Genomic DNA, 21,104 nt, shown 5'->3' with positions numbered 1-21,104 from the left:
GGATTAGTTCCTTTGTGCCTTCTTCCCCCACAGCCTGTCAAAGGCCGAATTACTCATTATGGATTGACTTGCCCCCGTGTCCAACTCCATAGATACTGGAATACCGTTCAGTTCAACTTTCAACATTATTGGTGGACATTTCATCGTGAATGTGTGTACCCCGTACACCTCTGCCTCCTCCGTACGGTTTCCAATTCCGTCTGATCCACTGTGGATCAATCTTCCTCTGCAACGTGGTGATTTGCAGGGTTTGCAGCTCGCTTGCACATTCATTCAAGGTGTCCCATTGTTCTGCAGTCATTGCACGCATAGTGATTAAAGCGGTATTGATGGGGCCGATGATCACCTCCGCAGCGCCAACAGGATATTAACTGCCTCGCATTAACAGTTGATGGTAGACTCTGGGTCATTTGATGTTGGGCCACAGCAGTTGGCGTGTACCTTCTGCCCTGTACATTTCTGCTCAAAACCAACGTTACTTTATGCACAGTACTGGCCGAAACGTCTTTGTTCTGCGAAATCTGGTGTTGTCGCTGGTGGACATAAATGCCTGGGGTTATCGTTATGGCTTTACTCAGATTCGGAGTTTCTGCAATCAACAACTTGCGAAGGATTGTCTCATGTCCGATGCCCAGTACAAAAAAGTCTGAGTATTTGTTCTAGGAATCCCTCAAACTCTCAATGTCATGCAAGGTGCCTTAAGTTCGGCGACTTAGCTCGCCACTTCCTGGCTCTCCAATCGTTGACACGTGTTGAACCGATATCTCACCATCAAAACGCTTTCCTTAGGATTTAGGTGCTCCGGACCAGCGTACACAGTTCTTCGTAGGATTTCTCTGTTGGTTTTGCCGGGGCCAGGAGATTCTTCATGAGGCCATAGGTTGTTGCCCCACAGACAGTTAGGAGGATCGCCCTTCGTTTGGTCGCGTTCTCGGCCCCTTCCAGCTCGTTGGCCACGAAGTATTGGTCGAGTCTCTCCACGAAGGCCTCCCAATCGTCCCCGAGAACTTCTCCAGGATGCTGACTGTTCTTTGCATTTTTGCGCGGTTGTTCATTACCTCGTCGCCAATTGTTACACTCATAATGTAACACTGTGTGTAATGAGCAAGTGTGACTTTAGCTACCTTATTAAGGTTCCAGAGTGCAGGTACCTCGTGGGTGGCCCGCTTATATACTGTGCTCCCAAGGGATGCTGGGATGATAGTATGATAGCAATTTAGCTTCTAACAATTAAATACATCAGTTTAAAAATAAATGTTGCTAAAAAGAGCTCATAAGCAAACAATGGTTGACAAGATCGGTTAAAGTGAAAATATCGCTACATTGTGCTTAATTTCCCTATAATTCTAAATTTTGTAATAGGAGATATCTAAACTGTTACTGGTGCCTCTATCATAGAAACATAGAAAATAGGTGCAGGAGTAGGCCATTCGGCCCTTCGAGTCTGCACCGCCATTCAATGAGTCCATGGCTGAACATGCAACTTCAGTACCCCATTCCTGCTTTCTCGCCATACCCCTTGATCCCCCGAGTAGTAAGGACGACATCTAACTTCTTTTTGAATATATTTAGTGAATTGGCCTCAACAACTTCCTGTGGTAGAGAATTCCACAGGTTCACCACTCTCTGGGTGAAGAAGTTTCTCCTCATCTCGGTCCTAAATGGCTTACCCCTTATCCTTAGACTGTGACCCCTGGTTCTGGACTTCCCCAACATTGGGAACATTCTTCCTGCATCTAACCTGTCTAAACCCATCAGAATTTTAAACGTTTCTATGAGGTCGCCTCTCATTCTTCTGAACTCCAGTGAATACAAGCCCAGTTGATCCAGTCTTTCTTGATATGTCAGTCCCGCCATCCCGGGAATCAGTCTGGTGAACCTTCGCTGCACTCCCTCAATAGCAAGAATGTCCTTCCTCAAGTTAGGAGACCAAAACTGTACACAATACTCCAGGTGTGGCCTCACCAAGGCCATGTACAACTGTAGTAACACCTCCCTGCCCCGTACTCAAATCCCCTCGCTATGAAGGCCAACATGCCATTTGCTTTCTTAACCGTCTGCTGTACTTGCATGCCAACCTTCAATGACTGATGTACCATGACACCCAGGTCTCGTTGCACCTCCCCTTTTCCTAATCTGTCACCATTCAGATAATAGTCTGTCTCTCTGTTTTTAACCACAAAAGTGGACATTTATCCACATTATACTTCATCTGCCATGCATTTGCCCACTCACCTAACTTATCCAAGTCACTCTGCAGCCTCATAGCATCCTCCTCGCAGCTCACACTGCCACCCAACTTAGTGTCATCCGCAAATTTGGAGATACTACATTTAATCCCCTCGTTGAAATCATTAATGTACGGTGTAAACAGCTGGGGCCCCAGTACAGAACCTTGCGGTACCCCACTAGTCACTGCCTGCCATTCTGAAAAGTACCCATTTACTCCTACTCTTTGCTTCCTGTTTGCCAACCAGTTCTCAATCCCATGTGCTTTAACTTTTCACATTAATCTCTTGTGTAGGACCTTGTCGAAAGCCTTCTGAAAGTCCAAATACACCACATCAACTGGTTCTCCCTTGTACACTTTACTGGAAACATCCTCAAAAAATTCCAGAAGATTTGTCAAGCATGATTTCCCTTTCACAAGTCCATGCTGATTTGGACCTATCATGTCACCTCTTTCCAAATGCGCTGCTATGGCATCCTTAATAATTGATTCCATCATTTTACCCACTACCGATGTCAGGCTGACCGGTCTATAATTCCCTATTTTATCTCTCTCTCCTTTTTTAAAAAGTGGGGTTACATTGGCTACCCTCCACTCCATAGGAACTGATCCAGAGTCTATGGAATGTTGGAAAATGACTGTCAATGCACCCGCTATTTCCAAGGCCACCTCCTTAAGTACTCTGGGATGCAGTCCATCAGGCCCTGGGGATTTATCGGCCTTCAATCCCATTAATTTCCTTAACACAATTTCCCGATTAATAAGGATTTCCCTCAGTTTCTCCTTCTTACTAGACCCTCTGACCCCTTTTATATCCAGAAGGTTGTTTGTGTCCTCCTTAGTGAATACCGAACCAAAGTACTTGTTCAATTGGTCTGCCATTTCTTTGTTCCCCGTTATGACTTCCCCTGATTCTGACTGCAGGGGACCTACGTTTGTCTTTACTAACCTTTTTCTCTTTACATATCAATAAATGCTTTTGCAGTCCGTCTAAATGTTCCCTGCAAGCTCCCTCTCGTACTCTATTTTCCCTGCCCTAATCAAACCCTTTGTCCTCCTCTGCTGAGTTCTAAATTTCTCCCAGTCCCCGGGTTCGCTGCTATTTCTGGCCAATTTGTATGCCACTTCCTTGGCTTTAATACTATCCCTGATTTCCCTTGATAGCCACGGTTGAGCCACCTTCCATTTCTTATTTTTACGCCAGTCAGGGATGTACAATTGTTGTAGTTCATTCATGCGGTCTCTAAATGTCTGCCATTGCCCATCTACAGTCAACCGCTTAAGTATCATTCGCCAATCTATCCTAGCCAATTCACACCTCATTCCTTCAAAGTTACTCTTCTTTAAGTTCTGGACCATGGTCTCTGAATTAACTGTTTCATTCTCCATCCTAATGTAGAATTCCACCATATTATGGTCACTCTTCCCCAAGGGGCCTCGCACAATGAGATTGCTAATTAATCCTCTCTCATTACACAACACCCAGTCTAAGATGGCCTCCCCCCTAGTTGGTTCCTCGACATATTGGTCTCGAAAACCATCCCTTATGCATTCCAGGAAATCCTTCTCCACTGTATTGCTTCCAGTTTGGTTAGCCCAATCTATATGCATATTAAAGTCACCCATTATAACTGCTGCACCTTTATTGCACGCTGCATGCACCCCTCTGTTCTGTTCTGTATCACAAGATTCCATACTATCTAACTGCTGATTAGAGGCAGTCTGGGAGCAGCTGTCTGTACAGAGCTTCTCCTCATTCCAATGATGTCTTGCATAAGACAGTAAGCAGACAGCAGTCTGACAGAAACACAAGTGTACAGATATCTCCCGTTAATAGCCAATTGAGTAGAATATACTCCATCAATCTTTGTTTATATGTGACAGTGGTTTAATTGACACAATGATAATGTACATACGTGGAACACAAGATCCAAATTTATCTGGAAACTCCGAAATCAGATCATCATTAATTCGGTCCTTCATGGGTCCCAGAATTATAACAGGACGAGAGTAACGCACTACATGACAAAAACATAGAAACTCAGTTAGATGAAGTTGACATTTTGTAATAATGACTATTTCTACAGCAGTAAAATCTAGCTTACCAGATCAGTCTCAAGCTGTATATTTCGGCAGCAGTTACAGACATTTCTTTCTCTTCTAGTTGCCATTAAGAGAACTTTCATTTGCAATGCAAAATTGAAAAATTCCCATGCACTATTGAATTTATTGTTTAGCCAGCCTCCTATTAAGATTACCTTTCCATCCCTAGGTCTGACGTTAAGCGTCCAACTCTTTTCCGTGTGGCAGGCACACTTAAAATACCCAGAAGGTTGGTTATCAAACCTCTCTCTTCTATTCTAGTAGGCCTGCCTCCAAGTAACAACTTTAATTTATGGACACATTTAAGATAATAAAATGCTTCAAAACACTCCAGAAGATGAGAAAAAAACAAATACTGAGCAGGAATTGGGAGAAGAGTTAGGAAGGGGACCAACAATGAGGATGAAGAGGGAAGCTTTTGAAGATGAGAAAGATTAAGATGATTGGAATTTGGGGCCGAGAGGGATTTCAGAGTACAGGGTTATGATGTTTGAAGGTTCTGCCTCAAATGGTGGAGCACAAGGATGGGAATACCTGGGATGGAGGCAAAAGGAGGCAAAGTAATCCATACTCAGAAGAGTGGCGGGTATCAGCTTGGATGGAGTGCTGGAAAAAATTGCAGAGGTAGGGTGGAATGAGGTCATGGAGGGATATATAGATTCAAATGAGTTTGAAGTCAACATATTGGACGAATGGGGAAAATGAGTGGAGGCTGGTATGGGCAGGTCATTCAATATGTCAGACATTGTACAGGATAGATGAAGGTTAAAGAACTTAGGTGGAGTTGAAATTTGTGAAGAGCAGACCGTGGGAAGCTTGAGGAGAGTGTTAGAGAAACTGAGCTTGGAGGTAACAAGGGTTTCACTGGTGGTGGTGGTGACATAGGCTGTAATACAGAGACAGAACTAGGCATTCTCAGTGACGGATTGATGCAGAGTTTGGAGCTCAGTTCAGGGTCAAGCAGCACACCGAGAAAGTGCACCATCAGATATCGTCTGAGTGGGTAGCTGGGGAATGAGGTGGGATTGGGGGCTAGGGTGCAAAGTGTTTAGTGAGAACCAAGTAGAATTGCTTTGGTCTGACCAATGCTTAGTTTGAGGAAGCCCTTGGTCATCCATGACTTGATGGTGGATGAGCACCAGTTGTGGAGTCAAGGGTGATGGCAGAGAGTTAAAGATGGGTGTCAGCACACACATATAGGCCCCAAGTTTCCACATGATTTGCTCCTGATTTTTTTAGGAGCAACTGGTGGAGAACGGAGTATCTTAGAAATCGCAATTCTCCACATTTAAGTTTTCTGCAGTTCTCGTCATGTAGAACAGTTTCACTTTTGAACAGAATTTTTTTTTCAAAAGGGGGCGTGACCGGCCACTTACGCCTGATTTCAAAGTTTCCACAGTGAAAACGTACTCCAAACTAACTTAGGATGGAGCAAGTGAAGATTTTTGTAGGCCTGAAAAAACCTTGTCTACACATTAAAAAATCAGGCGCAGGTTACAAATTAGGCGTCGGGAACAAGGTGTGGGGGGGGGGGAGAGAAGGGAAGTCATTAAATTCTACAATAAATCCTTAGTTATACTTATACAAATATTATACAAATAATTCCAACCTGAATAAAAATTTATAAGCAAAGAAAAGATTAAATAAACCATGTTCCTACCTGTGTGAAAGTGCTTCAGGCAGGCCTTTCAGGCAGGGAGAAGGCTGCAGGAAGCCTCACAAGTTGAGGCAGCCGTTCCCGACGGCGGGAGGGGGGGGGGGGGGGGGGAGGAGGCAGTGAGGGGGCAGCCGTTCCTGACGGCAGTGAGGGCCCGACCGACGGCAGCGGGGGCGGAGGCAGTGAAAAGGCTGCAGGAAGCCTCAGAAGTTGAGGCAGCCATTCCCGAGGCCCCACTGCCGTCGGTTGGGCCCGTCGGGAAACGGCTGCCTCAACTTCTGAGGCTTCCTGCAGCCTTCTCACTGCTGCAAGAAGCCTCAGTGCTGATCATGGAAGGGCAATGTGGTTTTATTAAAAAATTTTAAAAATTGAACAGCTACAAAGAACTACAAAAATGGCCGAGTGCCAATGTTTCCTTCACACTGCGCATGGGCGAACGCTCCAATGCGCACGCGCAGGGTTGCCGGCACGAAAAAACTCATTTAAATGGTACCCGCCCCCTCCTACTTACAAAATCGGCGCGAGTGTAGGCTCCACGTCAAGCTGACATCGGGCTGCAAAGCGCTCGAGAATACCGCGTTTTTTTTCAGGCGCCGTTTTCGGCGCGAAAAACGGGCGCCCACCTCGGAGGGGCGCCTGTTTTGCCGCATGTGGAAACTTGGGGCCATAGAAACTGACCCTATGCTTAAAAATGATAATTCAGATACATGAAGGATATTAGGGGCCGGAGGATAAAATCTTTCGGCATGTGAAAGGTGACTATGAGCAATGAAGAAGTCATTGCAGCAGATTTTTGGCTATGTTGGGAGTGGCGGACAGGAACCATGAAAGTACACTGCTGTAGAGGTGGGCTACAGGTGGAGGTGTGGTGAAGTCGTGTTGCAGGCTACAGAGAGGATAAAGAGAAGGGATAAGATGCTGTGGTTGTAAGTGCGCACAAGATATTGTTGGTGACTTCGACCAGATGGCCTCAATGTTGTGGGTGGGATGGAAGTCAAAGTGAAGGGATTGAACATGGAGTGATTTATTGTCCTAAAAGAGGGGGATAGTAGCCCTCCCTTGATCTATCTGGCCCAAAGACTACTCTAGCATGAACAATTGTCTGCTCCGCTCTTGTACCGCATGAAAATGGATGTTTGTGTGTGTGAGGCAAGGAAAGAAAGAAGAAAATGGTTGCTTCAGCTTGTAGAGGTTACTGTCAGTGCAATGAGTGGCACTTCATAAAACATAACCAATGCATTATTTAGCAGTGTGGTAAGGAAAGATTTGTGTTGTGATTTTTCATGTGACCAAGGAGCATGGAGCAGATGCCAAGTCTTCACTGGGAGATAGAAAACTGGATGGAAAGTCATCTTGGACTAATGTCCTACTTCTCGTAGTTGGTCAGAGCAGCATTTGCAGAGGCTCTGAAATGGGTCTCAGCCTCCATACCCTCTTCATTGAAAAGGTGAAAGGTGTGTGGAAAGTGGACATATTAGGGATAAAGAGAAAAATAATTTTCAAAAAACGACACCGATTGGTTAGAAAGGGACAATAATTGCATAACTTTTCTTTACTGTTGCATCTCTTCGCCAGTTTTCACTTACCCTCCTGTTGGCCAACAGGTTCGTAGGAGAGAACATAATCTTCCTGACCACCTATCCCAAAAGACAAAAAATACTCGGTTTTAAAATCAACTTCACACCATTGAAAAAACATAGCAATAGTCCATTAAAAACAGTGTTAAAACATTATTTTGGGGTGGGGGGCTCGGGAGAAGACTGGTACTGCATTCTCATTCACTAAGAAAATCTAGAATTCTGATCAAAGGAATTGATTCAGACTCCCAAGTCCAGTTTTCATGACTCAGATACTTGATAAAATGAGTGAAAGTATAGATAGTCTTGGTGCATTAATAATGCCTTGTATATTTGATGTAGTATTGCAATGACTACATCTACCAGTGATATCTAGTGACAAAATTCTTCCCTGTCCTTGATTAGATTTAATTTGCTCAATTTGGAGTTTTGGATCCTTTCCAAATTGGGCATAAACACAGATTCAAAAGATATTTCATGTAAATATTTTATAAAACACGTCCTTTATTAGTTACTTTAATAATCAGGAATATTAAAGGATATGGGAAAGAAGGAGAGTGGGATTAAACTTGGCAGCTCATGTGGAGAAAAGATCTGGTGCCGGCCTGATTGGTTACACGGCCTGTTCCGATGCTGTACAATTTCAGTTTTTCAATGCCATATTTACAACACTGAAAAGGTGCATACACCACAAAGTATCATTTAAAGCCAAAGGACAGACTATTCACTCCACAGTACTGAGCAGTTGCACATCCAGCAACAAACAAGGCCAGTACATTCGTGCTCAGCTGGTTAAAGTGTTGGGTATCAATTCAACCGAGTACTTCACCTGCCATTAAAGAGATACTTATCTCGGTCGAGTGACTCTTTCTTACCTATCTACAACTATTAAAGATATATATAAAAAGGGACATGTCTGGCACATTTAACACAAGTAGTAATATTACAGATTGCAACTGACATTGAATTTACACCTGAGATTTATTACTTTTCCGATTATTATCTGCATTACCCCATTTGATCAAGCTTTATAAAGATGATGAAGGGAACGGATTGTGTTCGAGTTGACAGTTTATTCCAATTAAATAGATTAGGGAGGACCAGGGATCACAATTTTAAATTGTTATAAGGCCAGAACTAGGTCAGCAGGTGCTTCTTTTCCCAGAGAACAGTGGACTTCAAATAGGCTGCAGGCTTGTGCAATGGACATCGATTGGCTGAATTCCTCAAGTGAATGCTAGACCTGGGGCGAAGACGACCTCGGACAAAACATAGGTAACTTCATAAAATTATCAGGGCCAGTGATCTCCTGGACTGGTTTTGATCGTCTAAGGTGGTGAGGGGAATTTCCAAAATTGCTCCCCAACCTGCCCCCAAATTTGCCTGGGTTTTATTAATCTGTTTTGTTGCTTCGTCCAGATCACATGGTTTTTGGGCAGGGTAGGGAGTGTGTATATTGAGATGTACAAGGTATCACAATGTGTGTGCAACATGCTGAATAGACAGGAGGGTCCTTTTATGTCCATCATTGTTCTTATGTTCATATTACATTTCAAAATCCAACCGACCAGCATAGAATGGCAGGTGAAGGACTTTTGCAACTATCCATTCAGTTAAAGTAGTACATTCACAAACTGTAATCATAAAAGATTTAATTTAAAAAAAACTAACTGAAAATAGTTACTTTCTCAAACACTGCAGTTTTGTAACTGAAATAAATACTTCCTGCAGACTTCAGCACTCAAACATTTCCGCTGGTGTAGTGCTATTTCTACGTTACAGCTGGCAGAGCCAAGAGTTAGTTGGCTCAGTTACATCAGACTGATTCAGTGTCACCGTCAACCAGCACAACCCTGCAAGATGTGGCCTCTCTGTGCATGTTCCATTATAAATTCTTTTGTAAACACTTCAGCCCTCAGTCAGTACCTCTTTAAATATATGTTGCTTAGTACCAATGCACTGTGGCCAGAAATTAGAACATTCTGGCCCATGTAGTTGAATTTCTAGTCTCAGTCAAACTCTTTGTCCAATGTGAGAGGGGGCAGAAGAAAACGGAAAGATTATTCGGGGGAAAGAGAGAGCTTTCCTATCTACAGTTCCAAGTGTTATAAAACAATTTAGTTTCATAAGTAAACTAACCAGATGAATGTACAACTTTAACTGTTTTCAAGCAGAAGAGAACTTTTGTTTGTTAAAAGTTGATAAAATATGAACAAAATGTACGAAACAAAATTGAGAGCAAAAGCAACTCATGCAGTTTTATGTACTTTGAAAATGAATCTACCAAAAAAATTTGAAACTCATGCAAAAGCAGGACTGATGAGAAACAATGTACGTTTGAGGAGAGAAACATAAACAGGGCAGGTTGAAATTAACCTCTTGTTTCACCATATTCATCTGTAATCATGATTTCTGTCATGAAGAACAGAAGGAAGGAAGAAGGAAAAAGGGAAGAAGTAAAATTTGCAACATAGTACAGTTTAAAAGTATTTAAGAGATTCAGTCCTTTTATTGCGTTGATCTTACTGTGCGGCACATCACACAAAACTAGATCAGCGACGGTCACTTCAGTGCTGGCTGCCCTTTTATCTCTGTGGCTCTTCAAATTTCATATCAACCATACTGCACACTGGGTTAAAAGGTAACAATTCATATATGGCTAGTACCTTACAGCTAATGCCAGCTTGTGCACAGCGTACATTACATACACACTACAATAATAGTTGGAACAAGCTGCGCTCGTTGGCGGTGGTTCCAGATTCTAAAAATGGAACAAGCTGTTTTGATAGTGGGTGCATAAACTGTTGCTTGTTTGCCTAGTGCCTCGGATGGCATATGCTTCTTATAAAAATTACACGTGGCTCCAATATATAAGGAAAGAAAGACTTGCATCTATATAGTGTTTTTCACGACCACCGGACGTCCCAAAGCAATTGACTGCCAATGAAGTACTTTTTTTTGGGAAGTGTTGTCGCTTTTGTAATATGCATGTGTTACATGCAGAAAGACAGTAATGGTACACCATTTTTGTTAGGGATGAGTTCTTAATTAAATTTAAACTGATCAAGTCAGATTTCGTACCATCTATGCTCTTGACATGCATCTTGTGTTTTTGGTCAACGTGGCTCTAATGGTGGTAAATTTTTTAAGATGAGTCAGCTGCATTTCAATGAGATAGCACCCAAATATGTTCAATCGATTTCAAGTTTTCTTTGAGCTAAGTCTCGTAATAGGTTAGCCCAACAGTAAATAGAATCTCGTTTACCTTTGATGCACCTAATCAGACTACTGGATCATTAATTGATTAAATGGATGACTTTAAACTTGAATAGTTATTTAGACCATTGGATTCTGAGACATCTATTGCCATTTTGTCTCCCTGATAGATGGCATTCCTCCCCATCCCCACACATCCAGCCTCCATCTCATCGCAACCTTTCTCATCTATCCCTATTTTATCAATACTACTGATGTTAGCATTGATCTGAATTTTCACCCATTTTTTTTTTAAGTTCTAGAAATGTTGTCCCATGCATCTTCCTCCTCCTTACATACCCAGTGTTGAAACTATAGTACATTCTTTCCCAGAACCTCAAAATTGTGGAACTCCCTACCCCTCTCGGTCTTTCCTCCCCCAAATAATCCTCCCCAAATGGAAAATGTTTAATGCGAACAAATGCTCAGTGAATAGATGCCCGTCAGTTACATTTTGACCAAGGCAAAAAAAATTGAAGCTTCACAAATTGTAATTGGTCTGTTCTAGGTCAATTAATGAGAACTTTTACTACTGGAAGTCCTTTCCATTGAAGAATCTTTTGAATGGAGCTTTTATGCACAAAGTCAATCTCCTGTGGCATTTCACCCAGGATGTTAAGCCCAACGTAGTCTCCAGATGAAGCAGGGTGAGAGGAGAAGATAATTGGACCAGGGCATAGAAACATAGAAAATAGGTGCAGGAGTAGGCCATTCGGCCCTTCTAGCCTGCACCGCCATTCAATGAGTTCATGGCTGAACATGCAACTTCAGTACCCCATTCCTGCTTTCTTGCCATACCCCTTGATCCCCCTAGTAGTAAGGACTTTGTCTAACTCCTTTTTGAATATATTTAGTGAATTGGCCTCAACAACTTTCTGTGGTAGAGAATTCCACAGGTTCACCACTCTCTGGGTGAAGAAGTTTCTCCTCATCTCGGTCCTTACCCCTTATCCTTAGACTGTGACCCCTGGTTCAGACCTAATTCAGTTGTACTTTAAAGTCATTTAATCTATCCTTAATTTTCTATGTTAGAATTTCATATATCCACATTTACAATGAAAACTTCCTATGTGATCATATCAAGCTGTAATTACCCTCTTGCCAGTAGTTGTCTTGCAGCTCCTCCACTTGTAGGAGGGTATAATTACAGTTACAAATATATATTGGTATTGTAAATATGGATTTATAATTTAAAAAAAGTTAACAAGACATTTTCACAGAAGTAACATTTCAGTTTTAGTGATTACTATGAACTGGGCAATTTAACATTAATCAATTTTGACAGATAAATTCTTAGATTACCAACCTACAAGGTTTCCTGAATTTCATCTTTTGTGCCCATCTCTCAAGATTCAGATCTTTTCAGAATGGATAGTGTTTTTAAACTTGTGGGAATTGAAAAAAATCTTCTCAAAGAACCTCAAATATGGAGTGGGGTTCGATCACAGGACTCCAAAGGACTTTAGCCCAGTGAAATAGACAAAAGAATCAAAGATTTTCAATTTTTTTCCCCAAAAAAAGCTAGAGTACAAGAAAGGCCAGATAAAACTTGCACATTTTCTGTCTAGCAAAAATGTTGGCACTGGCAGGCATTTAAGAGCATGCCATCAGTCCTCTCAATATGGCGTGCATCTTAGGATATTTGCATTGATTGTACTCTACCAAAATTCCCTGGATTCTGGGGAGGTCCCAGTAGATTGGAAAACCGCAAATGTAATACCCCTATTTAAAAAAGAAAGCAGCCAGAAAGCAGGAAACTTTAGACCCAGTTAGCCTAACATCTGTCATTGGGAAAATGCTGGTCCATTATTCATCATCATAGACAGTCCTTCGAAATCGAGGAAGACTTGCTTCCACTCTAAACGTGAGTTCTTAGGTGACTGAACAGTCCAATACGGGAATTACAGTCTGTCACAGGTGGGACAGACAGTGGTTGAAGGAAAGGGTGGGAAGCAGTAGCGGGACATTTGGAAAAGCATAATTCAGTCAAGCAGAGTCAGCATGGTTTTATGAAAAGGAAATCATGTTTGACAAATTTGCTGGAATTCTTTGAGGATGTAACGAGCTGGGTGGATGGGGAACCAGTTGATGTGGTGTATTTGGATTTCCAGAAGGCATTCGATAAGGTGCCACATAAAAGGTTACTGCACAAGATAAAAGTTCATGGAGTTGGGGGTAATATATTAGCATGGATAGAGGATTGGCTAACTAACAGAGAATTGGGATAAATGGGTCATTTTCCAGTTGGCAAACAGTAACTAGTGAGGTGCCACAGGGATCGGTGCTGGGGCCTCAACTATTTACAATCTATATTAATGACTTAGATGAAGGGACCGAGTGTAATGTAACCAAGTTTGCTGATAATACAAAGATGGGTGGGAGTTGGGAGGAGGACACAAAAAGTCTGCAAAGAGATAGAGACAGGCTAAGTGAGTGGGCAAAAAATTGGCAGATAATGTGGGAAAGTGAGGGGTTATCCACTTTGGCAGAAAAAATAAAGCAGCAAATTATTTAAATGGAGAAAAATTTCAAAATGTGTAGAACAGAGGGAGTTGGGAGTCCTAGTGCATGAGACACAAAACATTAGTATGTAGGTACAGCAAGTAATCAGGAAGGCAAATGGAATGTTGGCCTTGATTGCAAGGGGGATAGAGTATAAAAGCAGAGAAGTCCTGCTATAACTGTACAGGATATTGGTAAGGTCACACCTGGAGTACTGCGTACAGTTTTGGTCTCCTTATTTAAGGAAGGATATTCTTCCAATGGAGGCGGCTCAGAGAAGGTTCACTAGGTTGATTCCGGAGATGAAGGGGTTGGGTTAGGGTTAGGGTGGCTCAGCTGCACAGCGGGGAATGATGAAGAAAAGGCAAACATGTGCCCTTAAAGAAAAAGGATGTCTAGGGACTTACAGGGGAGGATTAAGAAAAAAAAGGGACGCTTATGTCATATATTAACGGCTAAATACTATAGAATCTTGAGAAATATAGAAAGTTAAGAGGTAAAATTAAAAATTATATTAGGAATGCTAAGAGAGCATGAGAAATTCTTAGCCAGTAAAATAAAGGAAAATCGTAAGATGTTGTATAAATAGATTAAGAGTAAGAGGGTAACTAAAGAAAATGTAGGGCCTATTAGAGACCATGAGAGTAATCTTTGTGTGGAGGCGGAAGATGTTGAGAGGGTTCTTAATGAATACTTTGCATCTGTTTTCACAAAGGGGCAATGCAGATACTGCTATCGAGGAGGTGTGTGATATTCTGGATGAAATAAATATGAGAGGGGAAGTATTAAGGGGTTTAGCAGCTTTGAAAGTAGATAAGTCCCCAGGCCCGGATGAAATGCATCCCAGGCTGTTGAGCGAAGTAAGAGAGGAAATAGCAGAGGCCTTGACCATCATTTTCCAGTCCTCTTTGGATCTGGGCATGGTGCTGGAGGATTGGAGGACTGCTAATGTAGTACTCTTGTTTAAGAAGGGAGAAAGGGACAACCCAAGTAATTACAGCCCTGTCAGCCTAACCTCAGTGGTGGGAAATTTATTGAAAAAAATCCTGAAAGACAGGATAAATCTGCATTTGGAAAGGTAAAGATTAATTAGGGACAGTCAGCACAGATTTGTTAAGGGAAGATCATGTCTGACTAACCTGATTCAATTTTTTGAGGAGGTAACCAAGAGGGTCGATGAGGGTAGTGTGTACGATGTAGTGTATATGGACTTTAGCAAAGCTTTTGATAAGGTCCCTCATGGTAGGCTGGTCATGAAGGTTAAAGCCCATGGGATACAGAGCAAAGTGTCAAGTTAGATCCAAAATTGGTTTGGAGGAAGGAAGCAAAGGGTAATGATTGATGGATGTTTTTGTGACTGGAAGGATGTTTCCAGTGGGGTTCCGCAGGGCTCAGTACTGGGTCCCTTGCTTTTTGTGGTATATATCAACGATTTAGATTTGAATATAAGGAGTATGATTAAGAGGTTTGCAGATGACTCTAAAATTGGCTGTGTGGCTGATAATGAAGAGGAAAGTCAAGGGCTGCAGCAGGAGGATATCAATCTAGTGGTCAGAGCAGTGGCAAATTGAATTTAATTCAGAGAAGTGTGAGGTGATGCACTTTGGAAGGGCTAATAAGGAAAGGGTATACACATTAAGCGGTAGGCCACTTAATAGTGTAGATGAACAAAGGGACCTTGGAGTGCTTGTCCACAGATCCCTGAAAGTAGCAGGCCAGGTGGATAAGGTGGTTAAGAAGGCATACGGAATGCTTGTCTTTATTGGCTAAAGCATAGAATATAAGAGCAGGGAGGTTATGCTTAAATTGTATAATACTTTGGTTAGGCAACATCTGGAGTATTGCATGCAGTTCTGATCGCCGTATTATAGGAAGGACGTGATTGCACTAGAGAGGGTGCAAAGGAGATTTACTCGGATGCTGCCTGGAATGGAGAATCTTAGTTATGAGGACATAGAAACATAGAAAATAGGTGCAGGAGTAGGCCATTTGGCCCTTCGAGCCTGCACCACCATTCAATAAGATTATGGCTGATCATTCACCTCAGTATCCCTTTCCTGCTTTCTCTCCATGCCCCTTGATCCCTTTAGCTGTAAGGGCCATATCCAACTCCCTCTTGAATATATCTAACGAACTGGCATCAACAACTCTCTGCGGTAGAGAATTCCACAAGTTTACAACTCTGAGTGAAGAGGTTTCTCCTCATCTCGGTCCTAAATGGCTTACCCCTTATCCTTAGACTGTGACCCCTGGTTCTGGACTCTCCCAACATCGGGAACATTCTTCCTGCATCTAACCTGTCCAGTTCTGTCAGAATTTTATATGTTTCTATGAGATCCCCTCTCATTCTTCTAAACTCCAGTGAATATAGGCCCAGTCGATCCAGTCTCTCCTCATATGTCAATCCTGCCATCCGAGCATCAGTCTGGTGAACCTTCGCTGCACTCCCTCAATAGCAAGAACGTCTTTCCTCAGATTAAGAGACCAAAACTGAACACAATATTCCAGGTGAGGCCTCACCAAGGCCCTATACAGCTGCAGTAAGACCTCCCTGCTCCTATACTCAAATCCTCTAGCTATGAAGGCCAACATGCAATTTGCCTTCTTCACTGCCTGCTGCACCTGCATGCCAACCTTCAATGACTGATGTACCATGACACCCAGGCCTCGTTTCACCTCCCCTTTTCCTAATCTGCCGCCATTTAGATAATATTCTGCCTTCATGTTTTTGCCACCAAAGTGGATAACCTCACATTTATCTACATTATACTGCATCTGCCATGCATTTGCCCACTCACCTAACCTGTCCAAGTCATCCTGCAGCCTCTTAGCATCCTCCTCACAGCTCACTCCGCCACCCAGCTTAATGTCATCTGCAAACTTGGAGATATTACTCTCAATTCCTTCATCTAAATCATTGATGTATATTGTAAATAGCTGGGGTCCCAGCACTGAGGACAAATTGGATAGGCTGGGTTTGTTCTCATTGGAACAGAGGAGGTTGAGAGAAGACCTCTGAGGTGTACAAAATATTGAAGGGCCTGGACATAGTGGATAGTAGGGTCTATCCCCATTAGTGGAGGGGTCTATTACAAAGGAGCATAGTTTTAAGGTGGTTGGTGGAAGGTTTAGAGGGGATTTGAGTGGAGGTTTCTTTAAGCAGAGGGTATCTGGAACTCGCTGCCTGGAAGAATGGTGGATGCAGAAACCCTCACCACTTTTAAGAGATGGTTGGATGGGCACTTGAAGTGCAGTAACCTGCAGGGTTACGGACCTAGAGCTGGTAATTGGGATTAGACTGGATGACCTTTTGTTGGACGGAGCAGATATAATGTAAGTACTGCAGGGAATCGAATACGGCCAGGGTGATCTCCTGGACTAGTGTCGATCGCCTGGATGGGTCGGAGAGGAATTTTCCCAGATTTTTTCTTCCTAAATTGGCCTGGGTTTTTAATCTTGTTTTTGCCTCTCCCAGGAGATCACATGGCTCCGGTTGGGGTGGAGTGTAGAATGTTTTAGTATAAGGGGTGTCGCAATTGTGGTGAGGCGGGTTGGTTGGGCTGGGTGCTCTTTGCCTTTCCATCATTGTTCATATAAACCTATGTAACCTTTAGGACTGCTGGCCGAGGGCCTTGTGGCTTTTTTTCGGCCGGCACGAACACGATGGGCCGGAATGGCCTCCTTCTGCACTGTAAATTTCTATGTTTCTATTTACGAAGAAAGGTTGAGTAGGTTGGGCCTATACACATTGAAGTTCAGAAGAATGAGAGGAGGATATTTCTACTCATGGGGGAATCTAGAACTTGGGGGCATAGTTTCCGAATAAGGGATCGCCCATTTAAAACTGAGATGAAGGGGGAATTTCTTCTCTCTGAGGATTGTAAATATGTGGAATTCTCTGCCCCAGAGAGCTGTGGATGCTGAATATTCAAATATTTTTAAAGTGGAGACAGATAGATTTCTGAAAGATAACAGAGTGAAGGGTTATGGGGAGCGGGCGGGGAAGTGGAGCTGAGCCCATGATTAGATCAGCCATGATCTTATTGAATGGCGGAGCAGGCTCGAGGGGCCGTATGGCCTACTCCTGTTCCCACTACTTATGTTTTTCTGTTCTTATAAAGGGAATGGTGCACGTCATGGAGATACCTACAGGAGGGAGCAACCATTTAACTGCAAAAAAAGTATAAACACAACCTCACGAGGCACATGGAATTTAGTTACTTCTTCCTCAAATAAACCCAATTGAAATTTCCAAGTATAAACTGGGTTTAAATGTCAGTGTAAATACTACAGCAGGGTGAACCTACATAGGATTAGCCCAATATAGGTTTATTCAGAAAGTCAGAAACTGCAAGGTAATGTACAATAAGCCATATATGAATAACTTTTTTTCTTTCTTTGCTAGATAGAAGGTTACCAACAACATGCAGCTTATTAACCAGTGGGGCAGCAGCACTAAAAGCTCGGCAAGGTAAGGATCTGTAACACAAAGGGAGTCTAGGAACAAACAGGGAACAAGAAACAACTTACGGTAACTATTTTCACTATCACTGGCATTAGACGTTACATGCTCTGAAATCATAATAAAAGAAATATAAGCAACATAATCAAATACAACATTTCAATATAAATTATGGTTAATAAAATTATGCCTTTCAAAAATATGCAAAGCAAACGATGGGACATATGAAATGCATTACCAGTTGTTTGGATGATGTAAGTACTGTGAACTGGGTACTTGACCCCTCAGTTCTAAAGTGCCACACACTTACACAAAATTTATTTAAGAGAAAACTCCAAAAACTTGCATCTTAAAATGGACAGAGAAGCAGTACTACATACATGTACAATGCTCCCACCATAAGCTGGCAATACCGCCTTACCGAATACCATCCGACTGCTCAATGCAATAGTGCCACTCAATCCAGCACGGAGAGAAGAACCAGAGGGAGAAATCACTCCATTTCTATCCAGTGGTCACATAAGAATGGCATGAGCCGAGCTGCCTGCTTATCTGGCCAAGTGGGAAATTAGACATGTCAGCAATGAATATTTTCTAAAAAAAAATTCCAACAATAAATCCTTCAAAATGGAAATGTTCATTTGAATGTCCATGTGATGAATGGTCATAACTCAATACTGAACCATACCATTTCAGATTCTGATATATTGCTCATACATAATTCAATACCCTCAGTTTTAACAATCTCAAGTATATTTTAGACCATAAATGTCAAATCAGTACTAGTTAGTTGTTTATTACTTATTGAAGATTAATAAAATGTATTGGGTGTGAAAGAGTTGCCTCTGACTCAACAATAGCAGATAACTGTTGGTTTTCTTACTTGGGGTCAGACACAATAGGAGACATTTGTAATTAAAGGCTTGATGATTGGAGATATTAGTAAAGGTAACCTGACCAGGCAGCAGGGAGGACAGTTTAGTTCTCACTCAGCATGCCTAATAAAATATCATTTTTTACTTTTACATTCTGCAGCCAATGATCAAATCTGAAACACAGGCTTTGTAGGAGGGGAGAAGCAGGAATTTCATTTAAGAAAGAGAAAAAATAATGTAGGTATTTCATAGCAAATATTATTGTTTTATTTAAAGTCAATAACCCCTAAGATTCAGAACCCCTATACTCCACTGTATTCACCACCCCAAGGTATACAGGTTGGCTTTGGGGCATTTTTGCACATTTATAAAACAAATCTGTTAAAGACTTTAAATGATAATGCTGATAATTTGATCATCAAAATAAATAAAACAAAGCCACAGATTCGAGTATCAAATAATAGGACGAATTACAGAGATTGTATTTCTCAAAGAAGCCACAAATGTGGTTTGCATAGGAAATGAACATCACACTGGTGCAGTGGTGGGTGTTTGGTTTGGGCTTAAAGTTGAGGCATTGTGGAGAAACCAAATTCTACATATAACCATGCAATACCTTATATGGGCAATGTTCGACGAGATAATAGATTTACAGTTTTACCCATACTGTACCCTATTTGACAGCACTTGATGCTGAGAATAGATGAAAAATGTGAACATGTTCCATCCAAAGCACCGACAACTATCACAGTGTATGAGGCTATAGCACACTTTTGATTGTTAGTCGATAATCAACTGTGTCGTGACTGCATTCCCCACAGTGAGCTCTAGATCCAACATATCAGGGAGGACAGAATGGGGATTATTTTGACAGTTTTCATTTAATGCAGTCAGTTTAAAATGAATGCTTGGTTTGAGATTTTAGATCATTCACTAATTCAAGGGGCTGGATATAAAACATATTTATCATCTCTTCCTATTGTGTATCAGGTATTTAAGTCCTCAGTATGTACTCCTCTAAAATACAAAATATTTACCAGCTGCATTTTTGACTGAGAATACATGACTGAAATTCCCCAAAGTAGCACAAGAGTAATACAAGTCTTGATGATTTGGTAGCAGGTTGTCAGGACTCTAATGAATGTACATAATCCAGTAGGAGAAAATGGATGTGCTGCAAGCAGATTTATACCAATTTTAACTTCTCTTCATAATTTAGAAGATCAAAACTACTTTACAGAAATAAGTCATAACTTCGTAAATTTCAAATATTCTGAGAGGTATTTACATCAAATATTTCCATTACTTGATCATGAAACATTTCAAAATCCCTTTCCTTTTGTTGAGAACAAATGTATCCTTGGAGTGATTCACACCACACCCCACTTTTGTTTTAATGCTCTCACATAATGGCCCAGAAATTCCGGTGTGTCGGGTCCGTACGAAGTGTGTACGGTAAGATTACGGTATTTACCCATATCTTGTCCAGCGGATGTCCTGAAAACTCTTGCGTCTGATAAAAGCAGGCGCATAGCCCAATTTTATAGACGCAAGAGTTTTAATATACACAAAACCATAATAAAATAAAATTTTAAAGCACATTTTATTGTTAAAAACCCTCCCCTCTAAAGTAAGTTTATTTTAAACCATAATTAAAAAAACTTAAAATCAGAAAAATATATATATTTTTTAATAATACATAAATAACGAATTTGAATTAATAAAAATATGTGTTGCATTTTTTCTATTAGTGTTTTGGGTGTTTGTGGGGGGGGGGGGGGGCGGGGGGTTCTCAATCATAATAATGGGAATGCCAACTTACGGAATTCCCATTAATGATGACTGAGTATATACTTTATCTGGAGTGACTACCCAGAGCCATGTGACTGCGGCTGCAGCTCTGCGGACATCCAGAAGTGCACGCACTCCGACGCGCAGTCAGTGGACGCCTCAGGACCGGGATCTCCTGTGGGTGCAGCAGACTCAGGTAAGTGCGCATCTTTTTAAAAACTTTTTTGCCCGATCGCCCGCAGGAAGCAGCTGACCGGGATTTCTAGACCAATACATTTTCACACTTTAGGCTTATAGGGTCATTGATGCTAAACGTTTGACATCATATTTTGTGATACATCACATGCTACTTACAAGCACAGCTGCTCAATAAGTGCTCGGTATAAATTTCTGAATGGCAAGTTTTACAATAACAAGTGATGAAATGGAATTAACGGGAGTTATGAGCTGAAACCAAGCCGTTTCAGCAGGATTGGCTCAGGATAACTTTGATTTTTGATGTTTTAATACTTCAGTTATCATTTATACCATAATTTAGGGCCTCACCATTACCTAGGTTCTGACTACAGTAATTAGACTATACAGTAGACCTATACATCACCAGAGTTCCTACTGACAGCAAGAACCACGCTGGAGACAATTCTGAACAAAA

The 21,104-nt window shown here is 41.7% G+C and overlaps 1 protein-coding gene across 7 annotated transcripts in view; it reads right to left on the bottom strand.

Annotated features, from left to right (window-relative positions):
* LOC139266063 (disks large homolog 1) overlaps positions 1 to 21,104 on the bottom strand; it is a 493,057-nt gene that overhangs the window by 11,240 nt on the left and 460,713 nt on the right. For all 7 annotated transcript variants that reach the window (XM_070883900.1, XM_070883901.1, XM_070883902.1 and 4 more), the window contains 3 exons: positions 17,855 to 17,896; positions 7,577 to 7,627; positions 4,147 to 4,248 (listed from right to left, as the gene is read on the bottom strand). In XM_070883900.1, the coding sequence (XP_070740001.1) occupies positions 4,147 to 4,248; positions 7,577 to 7,627; positions 17,855 to 17,896 (195 nt within the window). The remainder of the gene's footprint in view (positions 1 to 4,146; positions 4,249 to 7,576; positions 7,628 to 17,854; positions 17,897 to 21,104) is intronic.

The sequence above is a fragment of the Pristiophorus japonicus genome, chromosome 6, assembly GCF_044704955.1.
Source record: "Pristiophorus japonicus isolate sPriJap1 chromosome 6, sPriJap1.hap1, whole genome shotgun sequence".
Taxonomy (NCBI): Eukaryota; Metazoa; Chordata; class Chondrichthyes; family Pristiophoridae; genus Pristiophorus; species Pristiophorus japonicus.
The sequence above is the reverse complement of the archived record's forward strand: the minus strand, read 5'-3'. Positions and strand labels throughout refer to the sequence as shown.